The 25,692-nt window shown below is 55.5% G+C and overlaps 2 protein-coding genes across 6 annotated transcripts in view; one reads left to right on the top strand and one right to left on the bottom strand.

The window, feature by feature from the left end:
* The window catches only part of FBXW8 (F-box and WD repeat domain containing 8), a 113,548-nt gene extending 106,692 nt beyond the window's left edge, over positions 1-6,856 (top strand). For both annotated transcript variants that reach the window (XM_070769598.1, XM_019977658.2), the window contains 3 exons: positions 2,915-3,088; positions 5,545-5,655; positions 6,221-6,856. In XM_070769598.1, the coding sequence (XP_070625699.1) occupies positions 2,915-3,088; positions 5,545-5,655; positions 6,221-6,365 (430 nt within the window). In that variant the 3' untranslated portion in view covers positions 6,366-6,856. The remainder of the gene's footprint in view (positions 1-2,914; positions 3,089-5,544; positions 5,656-6,220) is intronic.
* Positions 6,857-13,763: 6,907 nt separating this feature from the next.
* TESC (tescalcin) overlaps positions 13,764-25,692 on the bottom strand; it is a 64,389-nt gene continuing 52,460 nt past the window's right edge. For 2 of the 4 annotated variants that reach the window (XM_070769601.1, XM_070769599.1), the window contains 5 exons: positions 22,557-22,696; positions 20,806-20,867; positions 20,534-20,701; positions 16,979-17,026; positions 13,764-14,015 (listed from right to left, as the gene is read on the bottom strand). In XM_070769601.1, the coding sequence (XP_070625702.1) occupies positions 13,938-14,015; positions 16,979-17,026; positions 20,534-20,701; positions 20,806-20,867; positions 22,557-22,696 (496 nt within the window). In that variant the 3' untranslated portion in view covers positions 13,764-13,937. The remainder of the gene's footprint in view (positions 14,016-16,978; positions 17,027-20,533; positions 20,702-20,805; positions 20,868-22,556; positions 22,697-25,692) is intronic. The other 2 variants (XM_070769602.1, XM_070769600.1) reach the window with 1 other exon arrangement.

Here is a 25,692-nt window from a genome sequence, read left to right as displayed (position 1 = left end):
TGGAAACCGCAGCTCAGGCTCTCCAGGCTGGTTTTCTATAGGGGTCCCAGGGAGGTCAGGTGCTCTGTGAGTTCATCAGGGCTTTTAGAAGGATGTAGTTACGTCTTACCCAGCAATATTAAGTGATATTTACTGGGATGGTCAGCAGGTACCTGAAACAGAAGCCTCATCTTTGCTACTAAAAAAGTACTGTGGCTAATGGCCTTATATATATGTGTGTGGATGTACACATATATTAGATGTGCGGTTATTTAGTTGCTAAGTTATATCTGACTCTTTGTGACCACATGGACTGTAGCCCACCAGGCTTCTCTGTCCATGGGGTTTTCCAGGCAAGAATACTGGAGTGGGTTGCCAGTTCCTTCTCCAGGGGATCTTCCTGACCCAGGGATCGAGCTCACGTCTCCTGTGTTGCAGGCGGGTTCTTTACCACTGAGTCATTGAGGAAGCCCCCAGTATGAGATGTAGCCTAGATAAAATCCTAGAAGTAGAGCGGCTAGGTCAAAAGTGAAGTATATTTTTTAATTTGTTGGATATTGTCAAATCACTCCGCAAAGAGAAGGTTCGTGCTCCCATCAGCTGCACAGAAGTACCTCTCCATCCAGGACGGAAGATCTCAGAGAACTGCAGAACTTTACCTTTGCAGGGTGGACAGTTTGACAAGCGCTCTTACGGTGCTGTAGTTTTAGTGCATGATTTCTCTCGTTACCAGTGAATTTGGACATCTTGAATGTGTTTAAAAGTCATTAATATTAATATTTCTTTTCCTGTCAACTTTTTCTTTTCTCTCAGTTTAATAATGGGTTATCAGTGACTTGCCTGGTGGGGCAGGGGTTCCGTCCCTGCCCTGGTCAGGGAACTATAAGCCAGCATGCTGCAACCAAGACCTGACCAGCCAACTAAATATTTCAAAAATAATGGGTTATATCAATTTAAATGAATTTTTTTTTAAACAAGAAATTAGCCAGTCCTCTCTGCTGCAAACATTTCCCCCAGTTTACCAGTTATGTGGACTTCTATTTTTTTTTTAATGTTTTTAGAAAGGCCTGCCTATCTCTAATATTTTTAATTGTTTTTAATTCTCTAAGTCCTCCATAGTTAGTTTTGGTGGGTAGAGCTCCACGTTGAGAAAGTTATTATAAGGTACTTTGTCTTTAATTGCTAATTTAAGTGGGATCTTTTCTTGTAATGGAACGAAGGGGCACAGCAAAATGAATTTCTTAGGTGTTATTTTTTATTTTACATACGATGTAACTGTACACATCAGCCGTTAAGTACACATGATGTTCCTCCCTCCCGCTCCTCTAGGCTGTCAGAGCACTGGGTGGTTGAGCTCCCTGTGTGACAGTGTATTAAATGTACTAAAACCCACCTGCAAAAGTGTAAATCATGGGGCGGTTTTTTAATTGGAATATTTGATTTACACTTTTTACATGTGGGCTTTTTTCCCCGCCAAGTTTTATGAAACGTTTAGTACACTGTACCCGTCTCATCATTATGAAGTACTCTCAGCTAATGCTTTTTGCTCTGAAATTTTCAGTATTAAAATTGTTACCTCTCTTCCTTGTCACACGCCAGTGTGCCTTTCACGTGTAGCACATACTGAGTTTTGCTCTGAGACTGTTTGAGGTTCTTCCTCTTCCTCGTAAGAGCTGGGTTTGTCCTCGTCCTGTGCGTCTGTCTGCCCAGCTGACATAGTAGGTCTTTCTCTGCTGTCTGCGATGCTCATACCACATTCTGTGGGGGGCAGGGGGCTCCTCACTGTCCTTCTGATATTTTGCCACCCCACTTTCTTTCAGAGAGTATCCACGGGTAGCTCACTTTGAGTCCTTTTCTGGTAGAAATTAAAAAAAAAAATCTTCATTATGCCTTCAAACTTGGTAAGTAATGCAGTATAGAATTTCCCGTTGAAATAATTTCCCCTCAGAATGCTGAAAGTAGCTTGTGTGTGGGTATGCTCATACAGCTGTAAGAGCCCAGGGCCTGGAGCTTGTTCGAGTTCTTCCCTCTCCCCACGTTCTCCGTGTGGGACGCGTTTGTCCAGCTCCCCTGCCAGCTGGTGGGCAGCAGTAGTCTCTTCTTGGTGGTAGAAATTCGGCACATACTTGTATAAAAAGTAGTTTTTAAAGATTCTCTTCAGATTATTACAAGGTAGGTAATTATCTCAAGATTTTAGATGAGCAGCTCCCCAGTGTCTACATAGTCTCATCATGACTTTCTTATGCTTAGTCAACGATGGATGCATCCCCTTTCCAAATTTCAACAAGACGCTGATGAACATGTACCACTCCACCCGAAAAGGGCTGTTTTTCGGGTGAACTGGGCACTGGTTCAGGTTGCAGACGAATGTAGCGGTTTTACATCTTGCCCTTAACAGACTTGCATACAAACAGCAGAACTGCCATGCTGGGCTTCTCAGGCCCAGGTCCTCATGGAGGCAGCGTGCCAGTCAGGTCACAGCCTCCCTCTCCGGGGGCTGCTGTCCCGGACAGCTGTTATCTGTGTCCTTGTTCTGTGCTTTGATCTACCCCGGTGGCTCAGAGAGTAAAGAATCTGCCTGCAATGTGGGAGACCCAGGTTCAATCCCTGGGTTGGGAAGGTGCCCTGGAGAAGGAGATGGCAACCCACTCAAGTATGGACAGAGGAGCCTGGCAGGCTACAGACCACAGGGTCGCAGGGAGTCGGACACGACTGAGTGACTAACATTTTCACTTTTGTGTGCTTTGAGCAGCTGTGGGTGCTCTGAACTAGGTCATTGCTAGTGCCCCGTAGCCTCCTGTGAGAGTGCACCACAGAGGTGAATGTTCAGACGTTTCATGTTCTTCATCTTCACAGGGTTGCTGTGCACAGACGAGGAGGAGTCTGTCACCTCGGGCTCTAATGCTAATTTCTCTGCTCACCTCGGGCCCTGCAGGGTGAGGATCCACGACCTCCGCACTGACAGCATCGCCCTGTCCATCTCCGCCCACCAGCTCGGAGTGTCCGCAGTCCAGATGGACGACTGGAAGATCGTCAGTGGAGGCGAGGAGGGCCTGGTCTCTGTGTGGGACTACCGGATGAGCCAGAAGCTCTGGGAGGTTCACTCCAGGTAGGCCAGCCTGCAGGTGCTGCTGTGATCCTCCGAGCCAGCTGCTGAGATCTCTGGAAATGGTCTCAGAACTGGAGCTGGTCTGCTGCCTGTTCAGACGGCCACCACACGGCTCGGGTAGAGACCGTGATGGGACAGACCGCCCCCATCCGTCCACTCCAGGGAGTGTTGCCGTTTACAAGGGCACTTCACACTGAAAAGTTCAGATTCAGCTAAGGAGGAATTTGTAACTTTAACCTTTAGATCTAAAATTCAAGAGACAGATACTCTCGCAAGCAGAGCAAATGGCTAGGTAAATGGAACTAAGGGGGCCTCACCTGTTAAACATCTTGAGCTTGCTTCTAACCTTTAAAGCAGAGGTGGCCTCGCCTGAGCAGGGATCAGCTGGAGCTGACCAGAGGCTGCCCCCTCGCCCACACCCACCCAGCCCCACCACGTCCCTGCAGGAGACAGGCAGCGAACCCCTCCCACCCCCAGCCCCCCGGGTTGTCCGTCAGCACCGCTGTAACGAGACGCAGAGCTTCCACAGCTGAGGCTGCAGATGGACACCGAGGCGTGTCCCCGCCAACTGCATGGCATGAAGAAGTGAAGACTGCTCACAGGTCCAGTTTAAGTACAAGGTCCAAAGAGGACTGGCTTGCCTTCTTGCGGGGCAGTGGTAGCCCGCTCTGGGCCGGCAGCCTTCTCGGCTGGGGCGCCTGCCTTCCGTGGTGACGCAGCGAGTTGCCACCAGGTGGTGCCAGAAGGCAGCAAATGCCCACACCGCGGCTGCCCTGAACCATCTATAAGGACAGCCGTTACTTTTTTCTCAAGAGCTGTCTCAGCCTGGCCGCTCCAACAGCCCACGAGGCCTGCCCTCGAGCAGAGCTCATCTCTCTCCCTGAAAAGCTGTTCTCCCTCGGGTGGATCGTTAAGGTGAAGCCGGGGTAAGTAAAATGGTGCCCAGAGCTGTGTCCTGCCCCACCTTCCTAGCTCAGTTGTGATGCCCGTCAGTTCTCACCAGTGCTTAGCACTTGTTCCAGAGAAGGTCTCAAAAGCCTCGTTTACCAGCGCAAGGCTTTGATGCTGCTCAGTCTGCTGGGGATTTTCAGACTCAGTCCAGTCCTGGCAGCCAGTGCCCCATGGCCTCTTGAGCTCTGGTCCCACTGTTCTCAGTCTCCCACCCCACTGCCCACCACAGCCACACTCCCCAGGCGTCCCCCCCGCCCCCCGCCCGGGACTGAGCCCTGACCTGTCCCTCCCCGTCCTCCTCTAGACTTTGCTCTCTAGCCCTCTTGCCTCGCTGGGCCGAAGTTCTCCAGGAACACTTTTCTGTCCAGTCGGTGCCGCAGACCCTGGACTCAAGAACCCCGTCACCACCTTAAGAGGATCCTCTGTTCTGGCCAAGATGCCTGTCCTGCCCGCAGCCGTCTCCGGGGCAGGGACACCCCCTCAGCCCCTCCAGGCCACCCCCTGCCCTTCTCAGAGGGCCTGGCTGACCCCTGTAGTCTGTGCTGGTGTCTCCTGTTCCTCCTCCCAGTGCTGAACTGTGTCTCATCACCTCTCTGGTGCTCTGGAAACACTGGCTGCTTTTCATGAGAATAGAGCCCACCTTCTTAACACTTGGGACGCTCTCTGATGGCAGGCATCTGCTTGCATTAGACAGTTTTTCTATCCTGTGTCTGGCCCATTGCTCCACCGGAGGAAGTTTTTTTAAGTGAACAAAAAGTCTTTGCTACATAGGTTTTATGGCAACCCACTCCAGTATCCTTGCCTGGAAAATCTCATGGACTGAGGATGGAGGAGCCTGGTGGGCTGCAGTCCATTGGGTCACGAAGAGTGGGGCACGACTGAGTGACTACACTTACACATGGGTCTGAAGCCACTTTGTTCCTAAACTTTCTGAATGTGCTGTCACAACCCAGAGTACAGCGCTCTGAGAGGGGCCAAGCGGGAGTCCTGTCCTGGGGGTGGCCGGGGGCGGGGCAGGCGTCTGGGCCAGAGCAGAGGATCCTCTCAAGAGTAGTGAGGTGAGGAGGCTCCAGAGTCCAGGGCCTGGCGGAGCCTTCGTGGGCAGCACTGGGCACACCCTGCAGATGGGGAACCCGGCTCAGAGAGCTGGCGTGGCTGGGCCCAGGCCAGCCTGTGAGCGGGGCTGGTCTCCACCGCGTGTGTCTGAGGTGTCTCAGGTTATTTGACCCTTACGTCCCAGCGTGCCAGGTGCTGGAGTGTGGGCCAGAGCACAGGGCCATGGAGACGCGTGGCCAGAGGAGGCCCAGCGGGTCTGGTCTCCGCGAGGCTGGGGACCGGAAGCCAGACACTGGCCCTCGGGGGCCCAGTTTCCTCTGCTGTGAAGGAAGAACCTGGCTTAGGCGGCTCTGGAGCCCCACGCAGCTCCCCGCTTTGAGGCCCTGGTAGCAGAGGCAGGATGCGAGCTTCTGCAGGCTTACCCTGACGAGCATCCCCGTGTGTTGCAGGCACCCCGTGCGGCACATCTCCTTCAACAGCCACAGCCTCATCACGGCCCACGTGCCCTACGAGCGGGTGGTGCGCAACGCTGACCTGGACAACTTCGCCACTCACCGCAGGTCAGTGCTCAGGGCGGGGGCTGGTCTGGGTGTGTAGGTGTTCAGAACAGACACTCTTAGCCTGATTTTGTTGCTGGAACAGCCTGGGCCACCTTGTTCCCTGCAGGGCGGCAGGCACGGCTGTTCTTTTCATTGAGGTCAGGAACAGAGAGATGTGGGCAGTACCACGGGCTGAGTGCCTGCTGCACCTGGATGCTGTGGGGGTGGGGAGGTGGTAGGGACATGGTGGGGCTGTGGCCACATGCCTAGAGCCCAAGACCGAAGGCTTAAGATGGTGGTAGAAGCCTAGCGACAGTGCCAAAGCCCAGTCCTCACGCTCAGCCTGAGGCTGCCAGCCGGGGCCTCAGAGGCCCTCATTACCGGTGGCCTGGCTCCCTGCCCAGTCGGGCACCTCCCCACACTCACATCCCTCCGCCAAACCTGTCTGCCCACCTCTTCATCTCTAGGCGTGGGACTGAGTGTCAGACACACTGGGACACTCGTCATGAATGGCTGTCTCGAGCAGACGCCACGGGGGCAGGGGCTGGGCCCTGGGACTGACCGTGCTTCTCTGTGCGTTCTCTAGACACCGGGGGCTGATCCAGGCCTACGCGTTTGCAGTGGACCAGCTGGCCTTTCAGAGCACAGTGCCCGTCTGCCGCTCGGCCTGCGACGCCATGCCGGGTTACAACTACGACCTCGCACTCGCCTTCCCCCCTGACAGCATCTAGGGAAGCGCCTCACTGGAGAGCGGGAGGGGCACCGCACGGGCTGAAGCGTGGAGAAGAGCAACCCCGGGCGCACTGTGCGACCCCATACCCCTCTGCTTCCCCCTTTGCTGGGGGGGGGGGGGTCTCCCCGCATCGTTGTGTACACTACACAGAGGCCTTCACTGTAGCCCCACCTCCAGCACTCTCTCTCCAGTCTCCAAACCCCTTCTTCTCGGGGGGGGCCTTTGGATACGCTGGTCTCCGAGCTGACAAGGCCTCATCACCCACCCAGCTCTTGGATCTGAGGTCACGAATTCAACTCTGGGTCGTCCCCAATCTGGAAGGTAGTCCTCTATGCTGGTAGCTTTTGATTTATAATTCTATATTTGTACAATGATTTCATTAACAACTGTTTTGCTTACTACGGTGTCTGTAACATGTGATACAAAGTAGACATTTTCTACATCCTCATGAATAAACACCTGTCGTCCACATAGGGGGAAGATGATGGATTCTGGAGCAGAGAATGAGAACGGGGATAATACTGGAGGAGCCGTTTAACCCACTGAGATAAGACAGGATATGTTAACCCACTGACATAAGACAGGGTAACACAAGAGACCTGTTCATGCTGATAAATAGCTTCCATTTCCGTAAGATTAAGAGGGCAAACCATTGCATTCCTCTTGATTTAAAGAGTCTTGTAATCAGCAGCAGCAGTTGCCTACCATACCTACAAAATATCAAAGCAGAAAACTGGTGGAGCTAAACAGACAAATCCATGCTCATGGTGGGTGGTCAGATCAAATCAGTAAAAATAAGGATTTGAAAGACATACTTACTATAATTTATAAGCTCAACACAGTGGATGTAGATAGGATCCTGTACCTTTGCAGATACCCACAGGCCACACACAAGAAATGAGCACGTATGGAGGGCACAAGGAGCAGCTCGGATTAGATGAAGAGCAGCAGACAGGCCCAGTCCAGTGCCCCAGTCCCGGTGGGTTGCAATCAGACAACAGAGTGCTGAGCAAAGCAAAGACCTGGAGACTCCAGGCGCTCCTGAATTAACTGGGGATTTTTAAATTTTTAATTGGAGGATAACTGCTTTACAACGTTGGGTTGGCTTCTGCTGTAAGCAGCATGAATCTAACTTGCTTTTAAAGAGGGAAATAGAAGTGGAAACAGGAAGGGTGACAGTGGAAGCGCTGACCATCCAGACCCAGGGGATGAGGCCAGGATGGGGCAGGGAGACCTTGCGGCTTAATAGAAAACAAGACAGGAAGTCAGTGCCCTGAGCGGGCACCTCAGGAAGCTCAAGAGAGGTCCTAGTGACCCCAACAGAAGGAAGGCGTTAGGATAAAAACACCCATGAACTAGTGTTTAAGCGTTCGTTGTTCAGTCATGTACCACTCTTTACAGCCCTATGGAGGGCAGCTCACCAGGCTCCTCTGTCCATGGGATTCTCCAGGCAAGAATACTGAGTAGGTTGCCATTCCCTTTTCCAGGGGATCTTCCCAACCCAGGGTCTCCTGAATTGCAGGCAGATTCTTTTCCATCTGAGCCACCAGGGAAATCTCATGAACACCAACAAATAGCGAAGTTGATCCTAAAGCCTAAAGCAGTTTTTTTTAAAAGATGAAATACACAGCTGTTGATAAAGGTTTTAAAAAAGAAGGCCCAAGGGACTATCAAACAGAGTAAGTATATTTTCAGCGTGGGGATAGTTTGCCTACACTGATCCCAGAGCAAAGCGCAGCTTTCCCGCTGTTCACAAGCATGTGCGTATGGCTGGGAAACCCACCGTTACCTGGAGTCCTGGAACTTTTGAGTCCTGAGGGTTGTGGAAGGCTTTTTCTTTTTCAGATTAAGGTCTTCATCATGAAAGATGCACATCCCGCAAGAGAGGATGACAGAGCCAGAGAGAGAGAGGCTCTGGGACCCGTCCCTCCTCCTGAGAGCGCGGCTGTGTCCGTGGAGTTTCCTGCTTCCCTTCAGAAAACCCCATCACTTCCCAGAGAAGCCGGCCTGCGGCTGGCGAATGACACACGTACTGTGCTTGATCTCACTGCTGTGAGCCCCGAGTGACACTGTGTTCATCTCGCAGTCTCATCACCGGGGAAAGTAGCTTTTCCTTTCAGCAGCAGCCCCCTTGCAGTCGGATTTCACTGTTCATTTTGCAGATACAGTCTCCCTCTTAGCTTTGCAGGAATTAAAGATAATGAAAGAGTTCAAAAGAAATTAGACCCAGAAAATTTTAATAGTTTTCAACTACTTTGATTCACTGCCAACTGCTGGTCCAGCGTAAAAATCTTAACAAGCGTGGGGTTTTTCCTTCCTAGCCTGTTGATAACATAAACCACCTGGGTTTTGTGAAGTTTCCTGGACCCAGACTATAACCTCCAGGCACGCCGAGCTCAGTCAGCATTTTTTTGCAGTAAACCTTATGTCCCGGAAGAAGTCGCCCTAATGGGGAAAGGTTCAGAGTTCCTGTGTGAACCACTTTCCAGTGGCTACAAGAAATCTGGGCCCACGTCCACCCCGTCTGTTCACCCCACCTCGCCTGTTTGTCCCCACTGGCTGTTGCGTGGGAACTCCTCTGCCAGTCGAGTTCTTAGCTGACTGACCCGAAGTCTGCTCTGCTGTGTACCGCTGTCTTCTGCTTTTCAGCCTCAGCCCAGACCTGGTCTTCCCTGAAGATCAGGACGGCTCTCTGGGAGAGCCAGAGGGCCAAACGCCAGCGATCTTTGTCTTGTCTGGCTTTGGCTTTTTCCACTTTATAACATGTCCGTGTTCTGATACTACATTTTTCAAGTGTATTTATTGCCAAAATTATTCATCATCCTGGCAAGGTGTGTGGCACCAGCACCCACCCCCCCGCCCCCAGTACACCACTCTACCAGCTCTCCCTTCTCCCCCCAAAAATCTCGCATAGCATTTTGAATAGTTTTCCCCCAGAACCACTGTAGAGGGGCTCCTAGCCTAGGATCCAGGAGACCCACACACAGTGTGTGAAACTGTGCATAAGGGTGTTTTCTGGGAGGAAGTATGGCTCTTTCGTCAGATTCTCCAAGGGAAACCCCAGTTCCCCGAGGATTCCAGCTGCGGCCACTAGACGGCGCTGCCCAGGGAGTGATTCATTTGAAGGCACATCCTAGGGCCACATCTTCCCCTGCAAGGAGAGCCTGCCCTGGCTAACTGGGTTCATCCGATTCAAGGAAAACGCAGTGTCCCTAAGAGTTGAGTTCTGGTCCAAGTCCTCCGTACCCTCCAGAGCCAGGGTCCTCTCCATTTGAGAGAACAGTGCGTCTCACTCTGCATTCAGAAGGCAAACACTGGCCACGGTGAACCAACCCTGCTCACCGTTGGAGAGAAGTGGCCTGGTGGGGATGCAGCCTTCTCTTACTGGGGCCTGTCAGGACGGGCAGAGCTGGGGGCTGCTGGCCTTCCCTTACTCGGGCCTTCGCTCTGCACAGCAGCTGTGGCATCCGGGAGCGAGCAGTGCCGGCTGCCAGGTCCCGGTTCCCCAACCACGCGGACCTGCCCGCCTCACCCGTGGCCAGGCCAGATGGCTCCCTGGCTGCTGTGCAGGGCCCTGGGCGATTTGGACGGTGATGCCTGGGGTGGGCAACGGCAGAGCCCCCCTCATTGGGCTCCAGCCGGTGCCATGTGGGCGCCAGACTGCTCTCCCTGCCTCTGCTGCTGGGCAGGGGCTTCCAAGCAGAGGCTCCACCGGGGAACTTCTCTGCCCCTAGAATTGGGTGGACAGGCTCCCCCATACCCAGAGCCGAGCCTATCCTGATCTCCCCTTGCCCAGCGCCAGTGCGAACGCCCCCTCCTGGATTCCTTCAGAGGGAGGCGCTGCAAGCTACTCCTTGGGCGCATCCATCCACCTTAGTGCATCTGCCCACCTGACTGCTGCCCCATGGACCACACCCCCGCTGCCCCATGGATCGTGCCCCCACTTGCCCCATGGACTTTTCCAGGGTAAAGACGGGAAACCCAGTCCCTGCTGACCTGGTCCACCAGCGGGTTAGGAGGAAGAGGAGCTATCACGTGCCCATCAGAGTCCTCAGTCCTCCTGGGGGCCAAGTTCCTCCAACCACTGAATCCCTCCTGGCATTCGTCACCGGTTCTGGAGAAGCCCAGAGACAAAGGCAACACTAACACCCTGGGAGGAGGTGGTGAAAGCCCCGGCTCCTCCCACTCAACTCTCCAAGGCCTTCCCAAGGTCACTGTGTGGGAGGACAGCTTGCAAGGCAACTTGTATTTTTAACTCTTATCAGCCTACGTGAAGTCACTGTGCTGTGTGAGGTTGAGCTTCAGCCTGGTGAACCCCGGGCAGCAGAGACGGTTCACCTGCTCGGTGACAAGGATCAGATCCACACATGAACCTGCTTCCCATTAGCAAAGCACATAAAGAACATCCCCAGCCCCGGGGTCAGAAAATAAACTGCTGAAGTCTAGGCGTAACTCAGTAACTTGTTCCCTCAGAGGGTGCTCGGCCAAGACTGGAAGCTCCTGCCATCGTACTCCATTCCTTTATCCATAATTCATGTGTAACCTGGCTGCAGGTTTCCCTTGAGCTTCTCATATTAGATTTCCATTACACAGCCCTTTTGTAAACCTACCACATGGCCGTGTGTGTGTGTCAAATCGCTGTATTCTAACAGCCAAAAGCAGAGTTGTGGTAACATTTTCTCCTTGGCCATACGGCAGCATTGGAGTAGACCCTGCCTTCATCCCAATTCCTGGGAAGTGGGTGGAGGACGTGGAGAGAGGTGACCTCACCCTCGTCCTGCACGCTGTGGACACGTCCCCGCTCCGTCTCCTTCACCCACAGCCCGAGGCCCTCAAAGCACTGACTTCAAATATTTGATTTAGCATTGATTAGTCATGAGTATAATTCCCAATGAGAGGAAAGCTGTAAAACAACGGCATTTGTTCTACAGCAGGCAAATTGAGAAATCGACAGACACGTCATTTCAGATGGGGGCAGAGCTACACTCACTTGGTCTCTGCCCCTTCTGAGCACACCCACGGGTCCAGCCTGTCACAGGGGCCATGCCAAGACTCGTGCCCAGAGCAATGACCCTCGTTCTTTCCAGTCAAAGGCCAGCCGGCTGTGGGGAATAACCGCCCTCCCTAGGAGTGGGCCTGCCCTAACTAACAGCCAACCCCAATCACTCCCTGAATGACCAAATGAGTGAAAATACCACCTCACGCACACGGTGCCCTGGGGGCCCGCAGGAGAGCCCCAGGCTGACTGGCCCGCCTTCTGGTGGCAGGCAGGCAGACTCCCTCAGGGACAGTGGGGTGTCAGCATGCTCTGGGGCAGCACGGACCAGGCTCGGGGTGAATAAATCCCTTTCTAACTAGCAGTTTAGGTAAGCCGTGGCCAAAGCTCCAAAGACACCCAGCCGGCCCTTGGTGAACAAGTACAAACGCACGCTCTGCACCCACAGTGGCCACGCTCCCCAACGCAGGCTGGGCAGGTAGAAGGTCTGTTATTTACAAAAACACTACATGAACTGCCTTTGTTGAGAAGACTAAAGCAAACGGAGAATCCCAGAAAACAGCCCTCGCAGCCACGCCAGCAGGCCTGCTCTGAGCGACTCCGCGGGCCCCTGGCATCCGTGCTGGGCGGGAAAGGACTCAGCAGGGGCTTGGGGGCTAGAGGCACGCGTGCTTCGGCCAGGCCGCGGGCGTCTCACTGCAGACCCATCCTGGACGAGCGCTGACTAGCACTTACACGGGACCAGCTCTCCCGACTGCAGGTCTTTCTAAATTCCTTCTGCTGGCAACCAGATCCCAGCAACGGGAGGAGCGGGGAGGGGTGTTGGAGTCAGGGGTGGGGGCAATCACATCCCAGTCTCCCACACAAATGCTGCCTTCTTACCTGGAGGGTAAGAAGCAGAGGCCTCGGGCTTTGCTCCTGAAAATGTCAAAACATTTGTGGAATTCAGCACTAAACGAGCAAATCCAAAAGCATGGCACCAGGAACTACATCCAGTCTCCTGGGATAAACCACAGTGGAAAGGAATATACAGAAAGGACGTACGTAGTATGTGTCTAACTGAGTCACTTTGCTGTTCAGCAGAAATTAGCGCAATGCTGTAAATCAACTATACTTCATCAAAAGGCCAAAAATCAGTAAAAATTACAAAGAAGCAGCAGAGCTCCGGAAGTGATTCCACACGGCTCTCGACTCACAGGAGATGGAGATGGGGTGGCACTGTCCCAGCCGCCTGTCTGCACATCAGGGTCCATGGAGCCGGCGTTTCTCAGGCCCCGCTGGGGTCGGAGGTCCCAGCCAGCCCCGCCATGCGCTCCCCAGGGCTGAAATGCCCACACCAGTGCTCACCATCTGAATAAGGAGGGCTTTCCAGCTCTGCCACCACCCTCAGACACAGGCTCCTCAACTCTGTGCTAGGTGGTCACGCTTCCCTTCATCGCCTCGTGGGTCTGTTTTGGCTTCAAAATACCAACATTCACCTCGTCCTAAGCAACACATCCGCTGTGTGCGCCTGACACAGCTCCGGGGGCGTGTAGACCCGGGCGCTGGGCATCGAATGAAGGCTCCAGGGTGTGCCTGTTACATTCTGAACCCTAACATGTGAGTGTAAGATAGAGAAAAGATGCTTAATACCAAAACTGAATTGCAAATTTAAGAGCACAAAGAATAACAGCAGTAACCAATGATCAGGGGAGCTTTCCTAGAAGGCTAGGAAGGTGCCTTCCAGTGGGTGTCAATAACAGGGACCACCAGGAAGCGGAACGTGACGAGAGACCACAGTGCTGCCCGAGAGTCAGCAGGTCCCCAGGGCACCACTGAAGGCCAGCCCTGTGCTGACTCCCCGGCCACAGCCACCGCCCCGGCTGAAGGACCGTGTTTCCCCCTTGCCTCAGCCTCCACTGCCGGCGGGTGACAACCGAGGTGTGGAGATGCTTACCTGGGCCAGTGGCCTCCGCAGCTGCCGCTGTGCTGCGGACCTCTGGGTGCAGGCTGTGTGGCTGTCCTCAGGCCAGGCCCCCCGAATCTGATCCCGCCAGGCTGACTGCCGGCGCCCCTAGTACCACGGGGTGAACTTGGGTGGTCCCCGTGGCTGGCCCTGCTCACGTCTTCTCCTTGGGTCTCAATATCGGATCGTGACACCCAGGAAGCCCCCAACCCCAACCCCTGCCCCCATGGAGGAGCTGGAGACTGAGGAGGCAGACGAGTTGCCAGCACTTGTGTCGGGAAAACAGCAACCTGTTAATCCCAAATACGCCAGGCAGGAAGGGAGAAAAAAAAATCCCCTTGCAAACCAGCCTTTGAGAACTAGCTGCTACTGCTTGCTCCTCATGGTCAACCTCTGGGCCACCAGACGGCCAGGCTGCACATGTGGACATGGGGGACAGATAGGAGCCACGCTCATTACCAAACCCTTTTCCTTTTTTATTAGAGATAAAAACACCAAAGTCCCACACACCATACCCTGCGGGAAAACGAGATGAGCGAGGCGTGTCGGCTATTTACAATAACGGCTGCAGCAAACGGGCCCCCTGCGCAGCCCAGTTCCCGGTGCAGGCGCTCCATGGGGGCGGGCAGTCAGTGGCACAGGGCGATGGTCTCCATGTTAAGGAAGCGGACGTGCATCTTGGTCTCGATGTCGATGCCCTGCCAGATCTGGAGCACGGACGGAGCGGCGTGAGTGGGCACCCCCGCTCCCCCAGACCCCCGGCCACTCCCCGCCCACCCACCTCCACTGCCCACGGTGATGCCCCCGCAGGTGAGATCCAGAGCGAAGCACGGAACCTCCTCCATCTGCCTCTTTGCTGGTTAACTGGGCTCTGACGTTCGGATTCTTTCTGGACTGTCACAGCAAGTTATTATTCAAGTGCTAAATCCAGGCTCCTAGCTAAAGTCGCTCGAATCCCACCCACCACCACTTCAGACTCTGTGATTTTCACGCAAATTCCTGAGCCCCTGTTAAACCTCTTTTGCACCAGAAAGACGTGGAGACCACCACCTGTGCTGCCCACTCTGTGGTGGGGGCTCCCGTGGAATCCTGCATAGAAGTGGCTTTTAAACTGTTAAGAGCTGTGTAATTCTAAGATCGCATCAAGCCATCATTCATTCAAAGGTCGCGACAGTTAGGTCTTTATAACCTCCCAGAGATAGGTCACAGTGTTCCAGAAAGACAAGCTCCTGCCCAGGAAAGGTGATTTCTGCCAAAGACCAAGTCTGTCACCACATACCTGGCACCTCCATCAGGGTCCATCCTGGCCAGGTCCCTAGCGGACACTCAGGCCACCAGACCCCACGCCGCACTACGAGCTCCAGCACCCAGGACTCCTGCTCCTCGGCCACTCGGGCCCCAAGAGGACCACGGATGGTGAGACGGCCAGAAGGATGCGGGCAGGGCCCGAGGGGTGTGGTGGGCGGTGACTGGTCACCGTCTCCCCGATTACGTAAGAACTTCAGACTCTCAGTGTCGCCCTCAACATCTGCAGGGACAGCCACGCGGCTCGGGCGAGCACAGTGCTGTGGGCACCCAAGCCACAGGGAGGCCTTGGCACGTTTTCAGCTACCTTCACAAGCCCACAGCCCCAGGCGCTTTCCTTGTTAGGTGGGCAGGGTGTTCCCAGGAAGAGATGTCTGGATGCTCAGGGTGGTTTCTGCCAAATGCCAAGGTGACGAGAGGGTCACAGTGGGGCTCAGAGAACGGGAGTGGCCGGCTGGTGGGGAAAAGCCCAGGGGCCACGGACTTGGGAGCCCTGGAGGCAGGCGGGGCAGGGCTGGGGAACGGACTGCGGGGGAAGAAGCTGGTTTTCTGGGGCCAAAAAGGATTTCATCTCGTCTTCTGGCTTAAAGCAGCCTCCCTAACCTCCCCTTGGCCTCCCTGGTCTTCTCACTGCTCACTCTGGTTCTTGCTTGGGTGTTACCACCTTTCCATATGCCAAGGTGACCCATGGCACAAATGCCAGCTCAATTTCTCCCCACCCACCTGCCCCCCTCCTGAGAAAGGAGATTGCCCTCCTCCAGCCCAGCAGACCCTTCCAGTCTCTCCTTCAGGCCTGGTCTGTACCACCCATGCCCCTCCTCTTGCCATGACCGGCCAAGTTGGTGGCTCAGACTTAGGGGGAGTCCCTCAGGCAGGCTGCCCCTCAGCTTCCCAGAGCTTCAGCCATGGGGTGGGGGTCTCCGGCCCCGTCCTGGGCACAGGCCTGTTCGTTCTCTCAGGGTTGCCTGGGAGCGCTGGAGCCCCTGGCTATTGTTGCCCCAACCTCCCATCTTCCTCAGCTCCTGGAAGGGGTGCAGGGACCCCACTGTTGGGGTACTCAGGGCCAAAGAGTGGGCAGAATACAGGAGGGGGGCTTGACTCCTCACCGATCAGAGCACCCAGGGCCCCCGTTCCCAGTCTGCGGGCACGTTTACAGATGTGAAGGCTGGGTGAGGCCTGAACATCCACTAACCAGGGTAGAAGGTGGGCAGCTGGGCACACAGCACTGTCTGTGAGGCCCAGGAGGACAGCAGGACAGCACGTGGGCAGCACCAGTGTGTGCTTCTGGGAAGAGCTGGGCTCACAGTCATGGAACATTCCAGACCCTGGCTCCAGCTGTCAACAGGGTGCTTCTGAGAAAGGGGACCAGGGACTTGATGGGGAGAAAAACGGAGCCTTCTTCAGAGGCCCTTTCGTACTTGCTAAGTTGTTTTGAGCGTCTGTGACTATGATCACCCTTTCAATAAACATAAGTAAAACCAGTTTCAGTTCAGTTGCTCAGTCGTGTCCGACTCTTTGCAACCCCATGAATCGCAGTACGCCAGGCCTCCCTGTCCATCACCAACTCCCAGAGTTCACTCAGGCTCACGTCCATCAAGTCGGTGATGCCATCTAGCCATCTCATCCTCTGTCGTCCCCTTCTCCTCCTGCCCCCAATCCCTCCCAGCATCAGAGTCTTTTCCAATGAGTCAACTCTTTGCATGAGGTGGCCAAAGTACTGGAGTTTCAGCTTATCATCATTCCTTCCAAAGAACACCCAGGACTGATCTCCTTTACGATGGACTGGTTGGATCTCCTTGCAGTCCAAGGGACTCTCAAGAGTCTTCTCCAACACCACAGTTCAAAAGCATCAATTCTACGGCTCTCAGCTTTCTTCACAGTCCAACTCTCACATCCATACATGACCACAGGAAAAACCATAGCCTTGACTAGACGGACCTTTGTTGGCAAAGTAATGTCTCTGCTTTTGAATATTCTATCTAGGTTGGTCATAACTTTCCTTCCGAGGAGTAAGCGTCTTTTAATTTCATGGCTTCAATCACCATCTGCAGTGATTTTGGAGCCCCCAAAAATAAAGTCTGACACTGTTTCCCCATCTATTTCCCATGAAGTGATGGGACCAGGTGCCATGATCTTAGTTTTCTGAATGTTGAGCTTTAAGCCAACTTTTTCACTCTCCTCTTTCACTCTCATCAAGAGGCTTTTTAGTTCCTCTTCACTTTCTGCCACCAGTTTAAACCACTGTAAAGGCCACACTCAGGCTAGACTCTATTCACTCAAGATGCCTGTCTCTTCCTGACTAGCAGGGTCCCCTACAAGCCCCCAGCGCAGCCCCCGTGCCCACCCCCAGCTCCCAGGCACCCACCTTTAGGAAGTCATCAAAGGTGATCCCCTCATACACCTGATCGGGCTCCTGCAGAGAGAACGGGGTGCAGTGAGTGGCTTCTGCCCAGGGACCCTCCACTTCCACCCCCCGACACAGAGGGGTGAGGTGTGCAGGCAGGACCACGAGAACACTGTGACTGTTCGCCTCCAGCTCGGGGCTGGTCACCTTGAACTCCAGCATCCCCTTGAGGGGAGGGTGGGAGCCGGTGCAGGCTCACCCCCTACCTATGCTCCTGGGGAGGACAGGGCCGACAAGGATGGGAAAAGAAGGGGGGTGGGGTGGGCACAGAGGCTGGGGTGGCCACCAACAGACACCCCCTGTTGTTTCTCTGTTCTGCCTTCTCAAACCAGGCTTGGTTAAGAGCAGCTCTGGGCTGACCGGCGCTCCAGACACTGGGAAAGGGCCAAGAGAATGAAGGGCCAGCCTGCACGGCCCACCCCTTCTCGCCCGTGAGTCACCCTGATGGCATGGGGTCCAGGAGCCTCCCTCCTGCTGAGTCACCTGTGCACACGGGGACGCACAAGATGATAAGCAGGGCTCCTGCCCCTGATGCCACTACGGCCAAGTCACCACAGCCCCCGCCCCGGCCCACAGCGCCCTCTGTGCCTGTGACAACTGGGTGGACATCCCACCGCCTGTCAACACGAGACCAGCTAAAGAAAGTGTGGTCGTCCGGGCTACAGATTACCACGAAGAAGGGGTTGATCCCAGATGGGCTGACATGGAAGAGGCTCCAAGATATGCACCCGGTGGAAGAAAAAAACAAGGAGCAGAAAGATGCTTGCAGATGGCTGCCACCTGTCCTGTGGACGTGCAGGGTCAGCACGGGGATGAGGAAGCCGGGGGAGTTGAACGCCACGTTGTGTGACTCAGAACTAGAAGACACACATGTGTGCGTTGATCTGTGTCGGGAAAAACCCATCAAAGGCAGGTCTCTTCAGGGAGGAGGACCAGGAGAGACGCACTTCTCTTTATGCGCCGCCCAGAGATTTGTTCTGATGCATAGTTAAGAAAACACTAGGGACTTCCCTGGTGGTCCAGTGGTTCAGAGTCGCCTTGCAATGCAGGGGACACCAGTTCGATCCCTGGTCCGGGAAGATCCCACATGCCACAGGGCAACTAAGCTCATACATGACAACGACCGAGCCAGCGCTCTGAGAAGCCAGCGCACCGCAACTAGGGTAAGCCCTGTCGCCGCAGCTTGAGAAAGCCCACGCACAGCAACCAAGACCCAGCGCAGCTAAAAATAAATGCATAAATAATTCATTTAAAAAAAGAAGAAAACACCAGCAGGCTCTCTACGAGTGTTTTACCAACGTGATTACCATGAGCTGATGCGAATCTCACAACAGCCCCCTCAAGTGGGCTCTGCTCTTAATCTAATTTGGGATATACTTTTTAATTTTATGAAAAACGTCAGATTCTTAGATGGCCTGGACCAGCCCTGTCCCTAGGGTTGCCTGCTCTTCCTGACCAGGGTCAATAGACAGAAGAAGTGGCTGCCCTCCGCCTGCCCGCCACCCTAGGTCCCTGGGGGCGGCCGAGGGGAGCGAGGCCCCGCTGGCCCGAGACCTGGCCTGGAGGGTGGGTGCCCAGTGGAAGCAAGGCAGGTGGAGGGGCCAGAGGCTCGGGGAAGCACTGGGGCTGAGGCCCCGGGAAAGCCGGCCCACCCTCCAGCCACAGGAAGGCTTCCCAGAGACACACTCTGGAAAGATCCCAGCCACACCGGACAACCGGCCCTGGAAGTCCATGATGGTGGGCGATGCCTCATCTGTCTTTGGCAGATATGTCAAGTGTCCTCAGAGGCCATGCAGTATGAAAGGATGTGGCTGCCCCTCGCCCCTGTGTTTATCTGGTCGACGATCACACGAGAAAACATTAGGACTGGTAACTAGAGGGAGATGATGCCCACGGTGGCGGGATGCCCCCCAGGAAGCCGGCACGGGCTCCAAAGATGCGTGGATTCTATGCAGACCAGCAGCTGCCAGCTGCCAGCGATTTCACGACAGCAAATTAAGAAAACTCGCCAATTGAAACTGGAGTACGACAGGGAGCAATTTATCGGAGGAGAGTGTAATTAAATCAAGTGAGGATTCTGCTCGCACAGCCCAGCCGGGGATCCCTGCGCTCCCCAACGAGGCCACCAGCCCTTTCTGCAGCAGTTTAATCTGCTGAAGAGGGTGGGTTCACCAAACTCAGAAGCCTCCCTAGGGCCCCTGAAGCAGACAGATAAAATGCAGGTCAATAAAGTGACCGCAACCCCCTTGCCCCTGGGGGCAGGCCCAGGCCCGCCATCTACAGTGACGGGCCTGGGCACAAACAGCAGGTTCCAGCAGGAAAAAAACAGCCCTCCACCTGGGCTGGGGTGACCCCAAAGCCGTGGTGGTGTCCGGGGCAGCAGCCACAGTGAATACGCAGGAGCCAGACGGGGTGGCCTCAGAGGGAACACCCGAGACACCCCCCCGCAAGGAACAAAGTCCATGGAGGTGATCATGTGCCTGCCCTCAGAGCCCCTGCAAGAGAGAGAGTCCAAGGTCATTGTCCAGGAAATCCAGAAGATTCCTATGCCTCTGAGCCTTGGTTCCCCTCAGTTCACTTGGAACCAGTGAAACAGGCTACAAGTCCATGAAGCAATGCCCGTGAAGAACCTAGCACGGCGCCTGCACACACTGTGCGCACACCCTTTGGAGGACCCTGGGGGTGCCTGGGTGCCTGGAGCCTCCCAAGGGAACCTGCAACTGCCCCTCCCCCCAACAGCACCATCCGAGCCCGTGAGTGCCAGCCGTGGCCGCTCACAGACGCGCTGGTTCCCAGTCCCCTGACCGTCCGTCCCTGTGCCCTCTGCTCCATCGGTTCTGCACTGGGGGTGACTTCACACACACACCCCACCCCAGCACCAACCCAGGGACGGTAGCTGTGTCTGGAGACACGTTTGCTTGTCGTGACTTGGAGGGTGTGACTGGCATCCAGTAGGTAGAAGCCAGGGACGCTGCTCAACACCCTGCAACCCCAGAGGGCCTCGTGTCGACAGAGCCGGGAGGAGAAACCCCAGGCCTGAGAGCCCGGCTGAGAAATGACTCACCACTTCTGATACCAGCGGGAGCCTCCCACCCTCCTCAGCCACACGCCCGGATGGCCGAGCCCCTGTCTCATCTACACGTGGCCCCCGCTGCTCCCAGCTCCTCCCTGGACGCCAGATCGTGGGCCCTCAGGAGACCCCTGCCCTCCAGGCCACAAATCGCCTCAAATAATAAAATTAATGACAGCGAGACCCTGCTGTACACCAACTGGGCCTGGCGCTGTGCCAGATGCTACCTGTGGGCCCAGGGAGGCTATCTAGTAGGGTCTGTGGCCCCCCAAAGCCCAGCCTCCCCTGCCTGGCCCACCGCCCCAGGACTGGGACCTCAGATCTGGTCTGGTGGGACAGGAAAGCAGCGAGGCCTCTGAGCAGAGCTCTGCGCCAGGCCCAGCTGGAGTGGTGAGCAGGCCACGTGCGGTCTCTGCCCTCCAGGCCTTCCAGAAGCACAGACTCACAGCGGGCAGGGCTCCGCAGGCGGAGAGTGGAGCGTGAAGACAGGGGCCCCAGGCCCTCACCATCTGCCCCACGCAGACGCTGGCCGCCTCCATCATGGCGCCGTCGGCGATGGAGCGCGCCGACTCCTTTTCGATGTGCGGGTTCCCTGACAGCAGCTCCTCTACCACCTGCCGGAGAGGCAGACACACCGTGAGCTCGGGACTACGCCAGGCTGCTGAGCGCGGGGTGTGGGGGGGCGCCGGGGCCCGCCGGGCGCGGGAGCATACTTTACATTTCGATACTCTTCCAGGGTGATGCGGCCGTCGCTGTCCGAGTCGTACATGTGGAACAGAACTGGGGGCGGCGGGGAGAGGCGGAGGATGAGTCAGGCGAGGCAGACGGAAGCCCTGGGTTCCCCGTTACCGCAACCTCCCCCTCCCTCAAACTGAGCAAAACACCCCCAGTAATGCAACCCGAATGCCAAGGCTGTAGGGGGCAAGGGCAAAGGGCCAGACGGACCACTTCAGGTGGGTGACCTTGGGCAAGCGACCTCACTGCCCTGAGCCTCAGCTTTCCCATCTGTAAAATGGGAGTCAACACACCTCTGCCTCGTGGTGGTGGTATCAGGTGAGCCAAGGCCGGTGGACCATGCGCAGTCTCATTAACAGGAAGTCAGCGCAGCGTGACTTCAAGGTGTCACTCCTGACACCCAAGAGGCTGGCTGCCGTCCTGGGCTTGGGGCAGGTCACAGACCCCGCTGCTTCCCTCCCGCCCCTGGCTGATCCAAGCAGGCCCTGAGGGGCATTCACAGCTGCTCGGCTCGCTTCCCTCTCAGTGACGTCACCTGGTCCCTTTACTGACATCACTCAGCAGCCCACATCCCAGCAGAGCCATGAGCTGAAGGGGAGGGGACCTTTCCACCCCTGGCTGAGCCTCAGGGAGCCTCGAGCTCACGATGGCCTTGGTCCCGGCATTTACCCTGCCTGGCGCTCTGCAAGCATCTCTGCCCCTCATCCTCACATGACCCCTCCCCGAGCCCGTGTCACAGACGGGGCTGACAAGCTCAGAGAAGTGAAGGCATTTGCCCACAGCTGCCCCATTAAGGGGGGGCTTCCCCTGAGGCTCAGACGGTAAAGAATCCGCCTGCCATGCAGGAGACCTGGGTATGATCCCTGGGTTGGGAGAATCCCCTGGAGAAGGGAAGAGCCTACCCACTCCAGTATTCTTGCCTGGAGAATTCCATGGATAGAGGAGCCTGGCGGGCTACAGTCCATGGGGTCGCAAAGAGATGGACACGATTGAGTGATTTTCACTTCACTTCATTAACAGAGGGGCAGCCACGGGTTTGAATCAGAGTCCATCCCATCCCATAGGCCCCATGACCCCTGACCAGCCCTTGGAACCATCTGGAAGCTGGGCCGACACCAGGCGCCATCCCCCTGCCCCCAGCAGCCCTCGGTACACGTCCAGAGCTAAGTATAGCCCAGGCCCGTGTTTACATTTCCCTGCAGACGCTGCTGCCTCAGGGGCGGGGTGCAGAAGGATGCTGGAGTCATGGGAAAGTGCACAGGGAGGGCCGGGGTGCCGCCCGCCCTGAACTCAGATCCAGGGCCAGAGCGGCTCCAAAGGTGGGGGCGTGGGCCCGCAGAGGCCACCCCGTGAAGCTGAGTCTGGTGGCAGGCTGTGGACCGGGGCAAGGGACGAAAGCACCCCTGCGGTCTCCTCCAGCCTCAGAACCAGCCACATGTCCAGCCCACGTTCCCACTGTCAGGTTTAAGGTCACACAGCTGCTTAGTGGAAGGGCTGGATTGAACCAGGTCTGTCCAAACCAATTTCCCATCACCGACAGACCCTTCTATTCCCAGAAAATCACCAGCTGCTGAGGAGTGTCAACAAGGAGGCTGTCTCAGAACAGCCTAGGAGGGGGAGCACCCTCTGTGCTGTGAAAGCCCCCTCCTCAAGGCCCAGAGCTGGTGCTCCCTGACCCTCCCCACCCCCTGCAGGGGCACAACAGGCCTCGGGGACATGCAAACGGGCACCCACATCTCAGCTTCTCTTTCCGGCACAGCTGCACCTGCTCCTCGTCCATGGTGGTGTCGATGGGCCGGAAGTAGGACATGATGGTCAGAAAGTCCTCAAAGTTGATCTCGTCGGCCAGGCCGCTGGTCCCCTTGCGCAGGTTCCTGTAGGAGCAAGAAGGGGATATCGGAAATATATTCAAAACAGAAGCTCATCTCGCTGCTGCCCACAGCCCCAGAGAAATTGGCCCTTCCAAGCACTCGCTTCACCTACAATGGCTGTCCCAGCCTTGGGTTCTGCTACCCAGCGACCAGCTCGTGGGTGGCACCGGGGGGCCCCTGGGGGGTTAGTCCAGCCCTGTGCTGCACTCCCCCCTACCCAGAAACCACCATCTGGGGGTCTGGGGGAGACACAGGCAGCTGTGTCTGTGGGGCAGGGGCTGCTGGGCATGCATGGTGCACAGAGTTGGGCGGTAATTCACCAGGTACGTCTCGTGATCCTTTCCTTTAGATCGAAAGGGTCAGGGAGTCACCCAGGGGCCAAATCCTGTCTGCTGCCTGCTTTTATATAGCCCATGAACTAAGAAGGGTTTGTATGTTTTGATATGGTTGAAAAAAAAATGTTAAGGGGGAAAAAAAGAATAGCATCGCATGACAAGTGAAAATTACATGAAATTCAAATCTGAGCGTCCAGAAATAAAGTTTTATTGGCACACGGCCACGCCTGCTCATTTACATGGTATCCGCGGCTGCTTTCAGGCTATAAAGGCAGAGCTGAACAGTTGTAACAGAGATGATGTGGCCCGCAAAGCCTAAAATATTTACTCTCTGGCCTTTTAGAGAAAGTTTGCCAGTTCCTGCTCTCTATCAGCTGTCTGAAACTCGGGCACAGTGATCTGTTGGCAGGCACTCTGAGTAATCTGTTTCCTACCAACGTGTAAAGTGCACCAATTAACTGCAGGTTTTCGAACAGATCAGGACAGGTTTGAGGTTGTCCCTGCAGGTGTGTTTTTCTGAAGGGGTGGCAAAGGGCTTGAGTTCCTGGCAGGGCTTGGGGAGGGTACCCAAGGCTGGGTCCGTCCCATGCTGAACACACAGCAGGTACTCAGCAAATGCATATGAAGGCATCGACAAGCCACCAAGTACAGGTCCTGGCAGAGGAGTTGAGAAAACAGCTCGGAGCCGATTCCAACCAGACACGGGCTCCTGACCCACTGCTGCCATACTCTTACCACTAATCAACTTCTACTGGGGCAGGTTGCCATCTGTCTGATGGTCCCCCTACCCTCCCTGTGCCTCCTTACAAAGGGATAGCTCTCAGTTTGCCTGGGATGATGGTGCTTCTCAAATGCACTTGGGTGCCTCTTGGGGTCAAGACCACATCTCAGCTTAAAGGAACATGTTCAAGGTTCTCTAAGGGCCCAGCTGTTGTTGTTTGGTCGCTAAGTTATATCTGACTCTTTGTGATCCCCATAGACTATAGCCCGCCAGGCTCTTCTTACCATGGGATTTCCCGAGCAAAAATACTGGAGTGGGTTGCCATTTCCTTCTCCAGGGGATCATCCTAACCCGGGGATCGAACCTGCATCTCCTGCATTGGCAGACAGGCTCTTTACCGCTGTGCCACTGGGGAAGCAGGGGCCCAGCTGTTCCCTTTCAAATCCTGCCCCTGCAGCGGCCACCACACTTCACAGTTTAGAGATCTCACTATCCCCAAGCTTCCATTCCAGGAGATTTTCCAGAAAGAAGTGGCTCCCGAGCCTGGATCACGAAAGGTGGATTGTGAAACAACAAACTGCAGAGATGAGAGGAGATCTCCCCAGGACTCAGAAAGCCTAGTCTTTGAGTGTTTTTTTTTTTTCCCCCTCAATTTTCTCTGAAATCATCTCTTACAAAGGTTTCCCACTGTTTCTCTGGACAGACTTTTAATAACCTCAGAGTTCCTGCTGTCGGGGGCACAGACCAGACTTACAAGGTGTAAAAATAGCCCCAGGCATCATCAGGCTCCTAGGAGGCATGGTTCACTGGGTTAGCTTGCACCTCCTTCTCAGGGGGTTCCGGCTGCAGCAAGGGGCACGGAGATGAGCTCAGAGAAACGTGATGGACCCTGTGGCAGGCAGGCCATGTGTGTCTGCTTCTCAGGGAAGGCTGTGACCTGGCTGCTTCGGCATCAGGACCCAATTCAGGGGCAAGGGGTTCCTGCCCATGTCCCTGGGAGGTCCCTGTGGGCCAGCATCCTGGTCTCTCAAGGTAACCAGAGGGCAGAGGCCGAGGAAACCCAGACACAGCACCCAGAGCCAGGCCCACCTGCACTCCACTCCAATTTCCACAGTGGGGCACCCCGAGGCCAGGGTCAGTGGGTAGAAGAATGGGCGTGTGTGCTAAGTCGCTTCAGTCGTGTCCCACTCTATGCGACCCTATAGACTGTAGCCCACCAGGCTCCTCTGTCCATGAGACTCTCTAGGCAAGAATACTGGACCGGGTTGCCATACCCTCCTCGAGGGGATCTTCCTGACCTAAGGAACCTAACTCACGTCTCCCAAGTCTCCTGCACTGGCAGGCGGGTTCTTTACCACTAGTGCCACCTGGGACGCCCTAAAAGAATGGGGCTCCATCCAAACCTGCAGCCCTCCATCACAGCACTCTTTTGCAAGAAAGCCTGCTTGAATGCAGTATTTTCACTTCCTTAACTCTCCAATGACTCTGTGAGGACCAGAACCCTTGGAGGTGGGGACAGACCCTGCTCGGCTGCCTTCCAAACAGCTTTTTGCTTCACTGTCTTGTTCCCAAAGCACCTTAGGATGCAAGGCAGACACTGGTACTTTTTGAAAGGAAACTCCCACCTCCAGCCTGTCCTCTGACTCCTCCATCACTCCTTGGCAGAGCTTACAGGACAGAAATACAAAGGACGCACAGGTGCTGAGCGGCTCCAGGTCCCGGTTGGGGAAGCCTTTCCTCAATCCTCCTCTTCTTGTTCACCTTGGGCAGTCCACCAACTCACCAGGGGCCTCCCTTTCTCCAGAGCGTGTCTGTAAGCAGCTGGCCCAAGGCTGAGGTCCCAGAACCCACAGGGGGCCGGGGGCAGGAGTGGGCTCTCACCTCCTGCTGTGGGCAGCTGTCCTCCCTGTCTCCTGCTCACTGTCCTGCATCATCTTCCAGTG

This window comes from Bos indicus, chromosome 17 (assembly GCF_029378745.1).
Source record: "Bos indicus isolate NIAB-ARS_2022 breed Sahiwal x Tharparkar chromosome 17, NIAB-ARS_B.indTharparkar_mat_pri_1.0, whole genome shotgun sequence".
NCBI lineage: Eukaryota > Metazoa > Chordata > Mammalia > Artiodactyla > Bovidae > Bos > Bos indicus.
The sequence above is the reverse complement of the archived record's forward strand: the minus strand, read 5'-3'. Positions and strand labels throughout refer to the sequence as shown.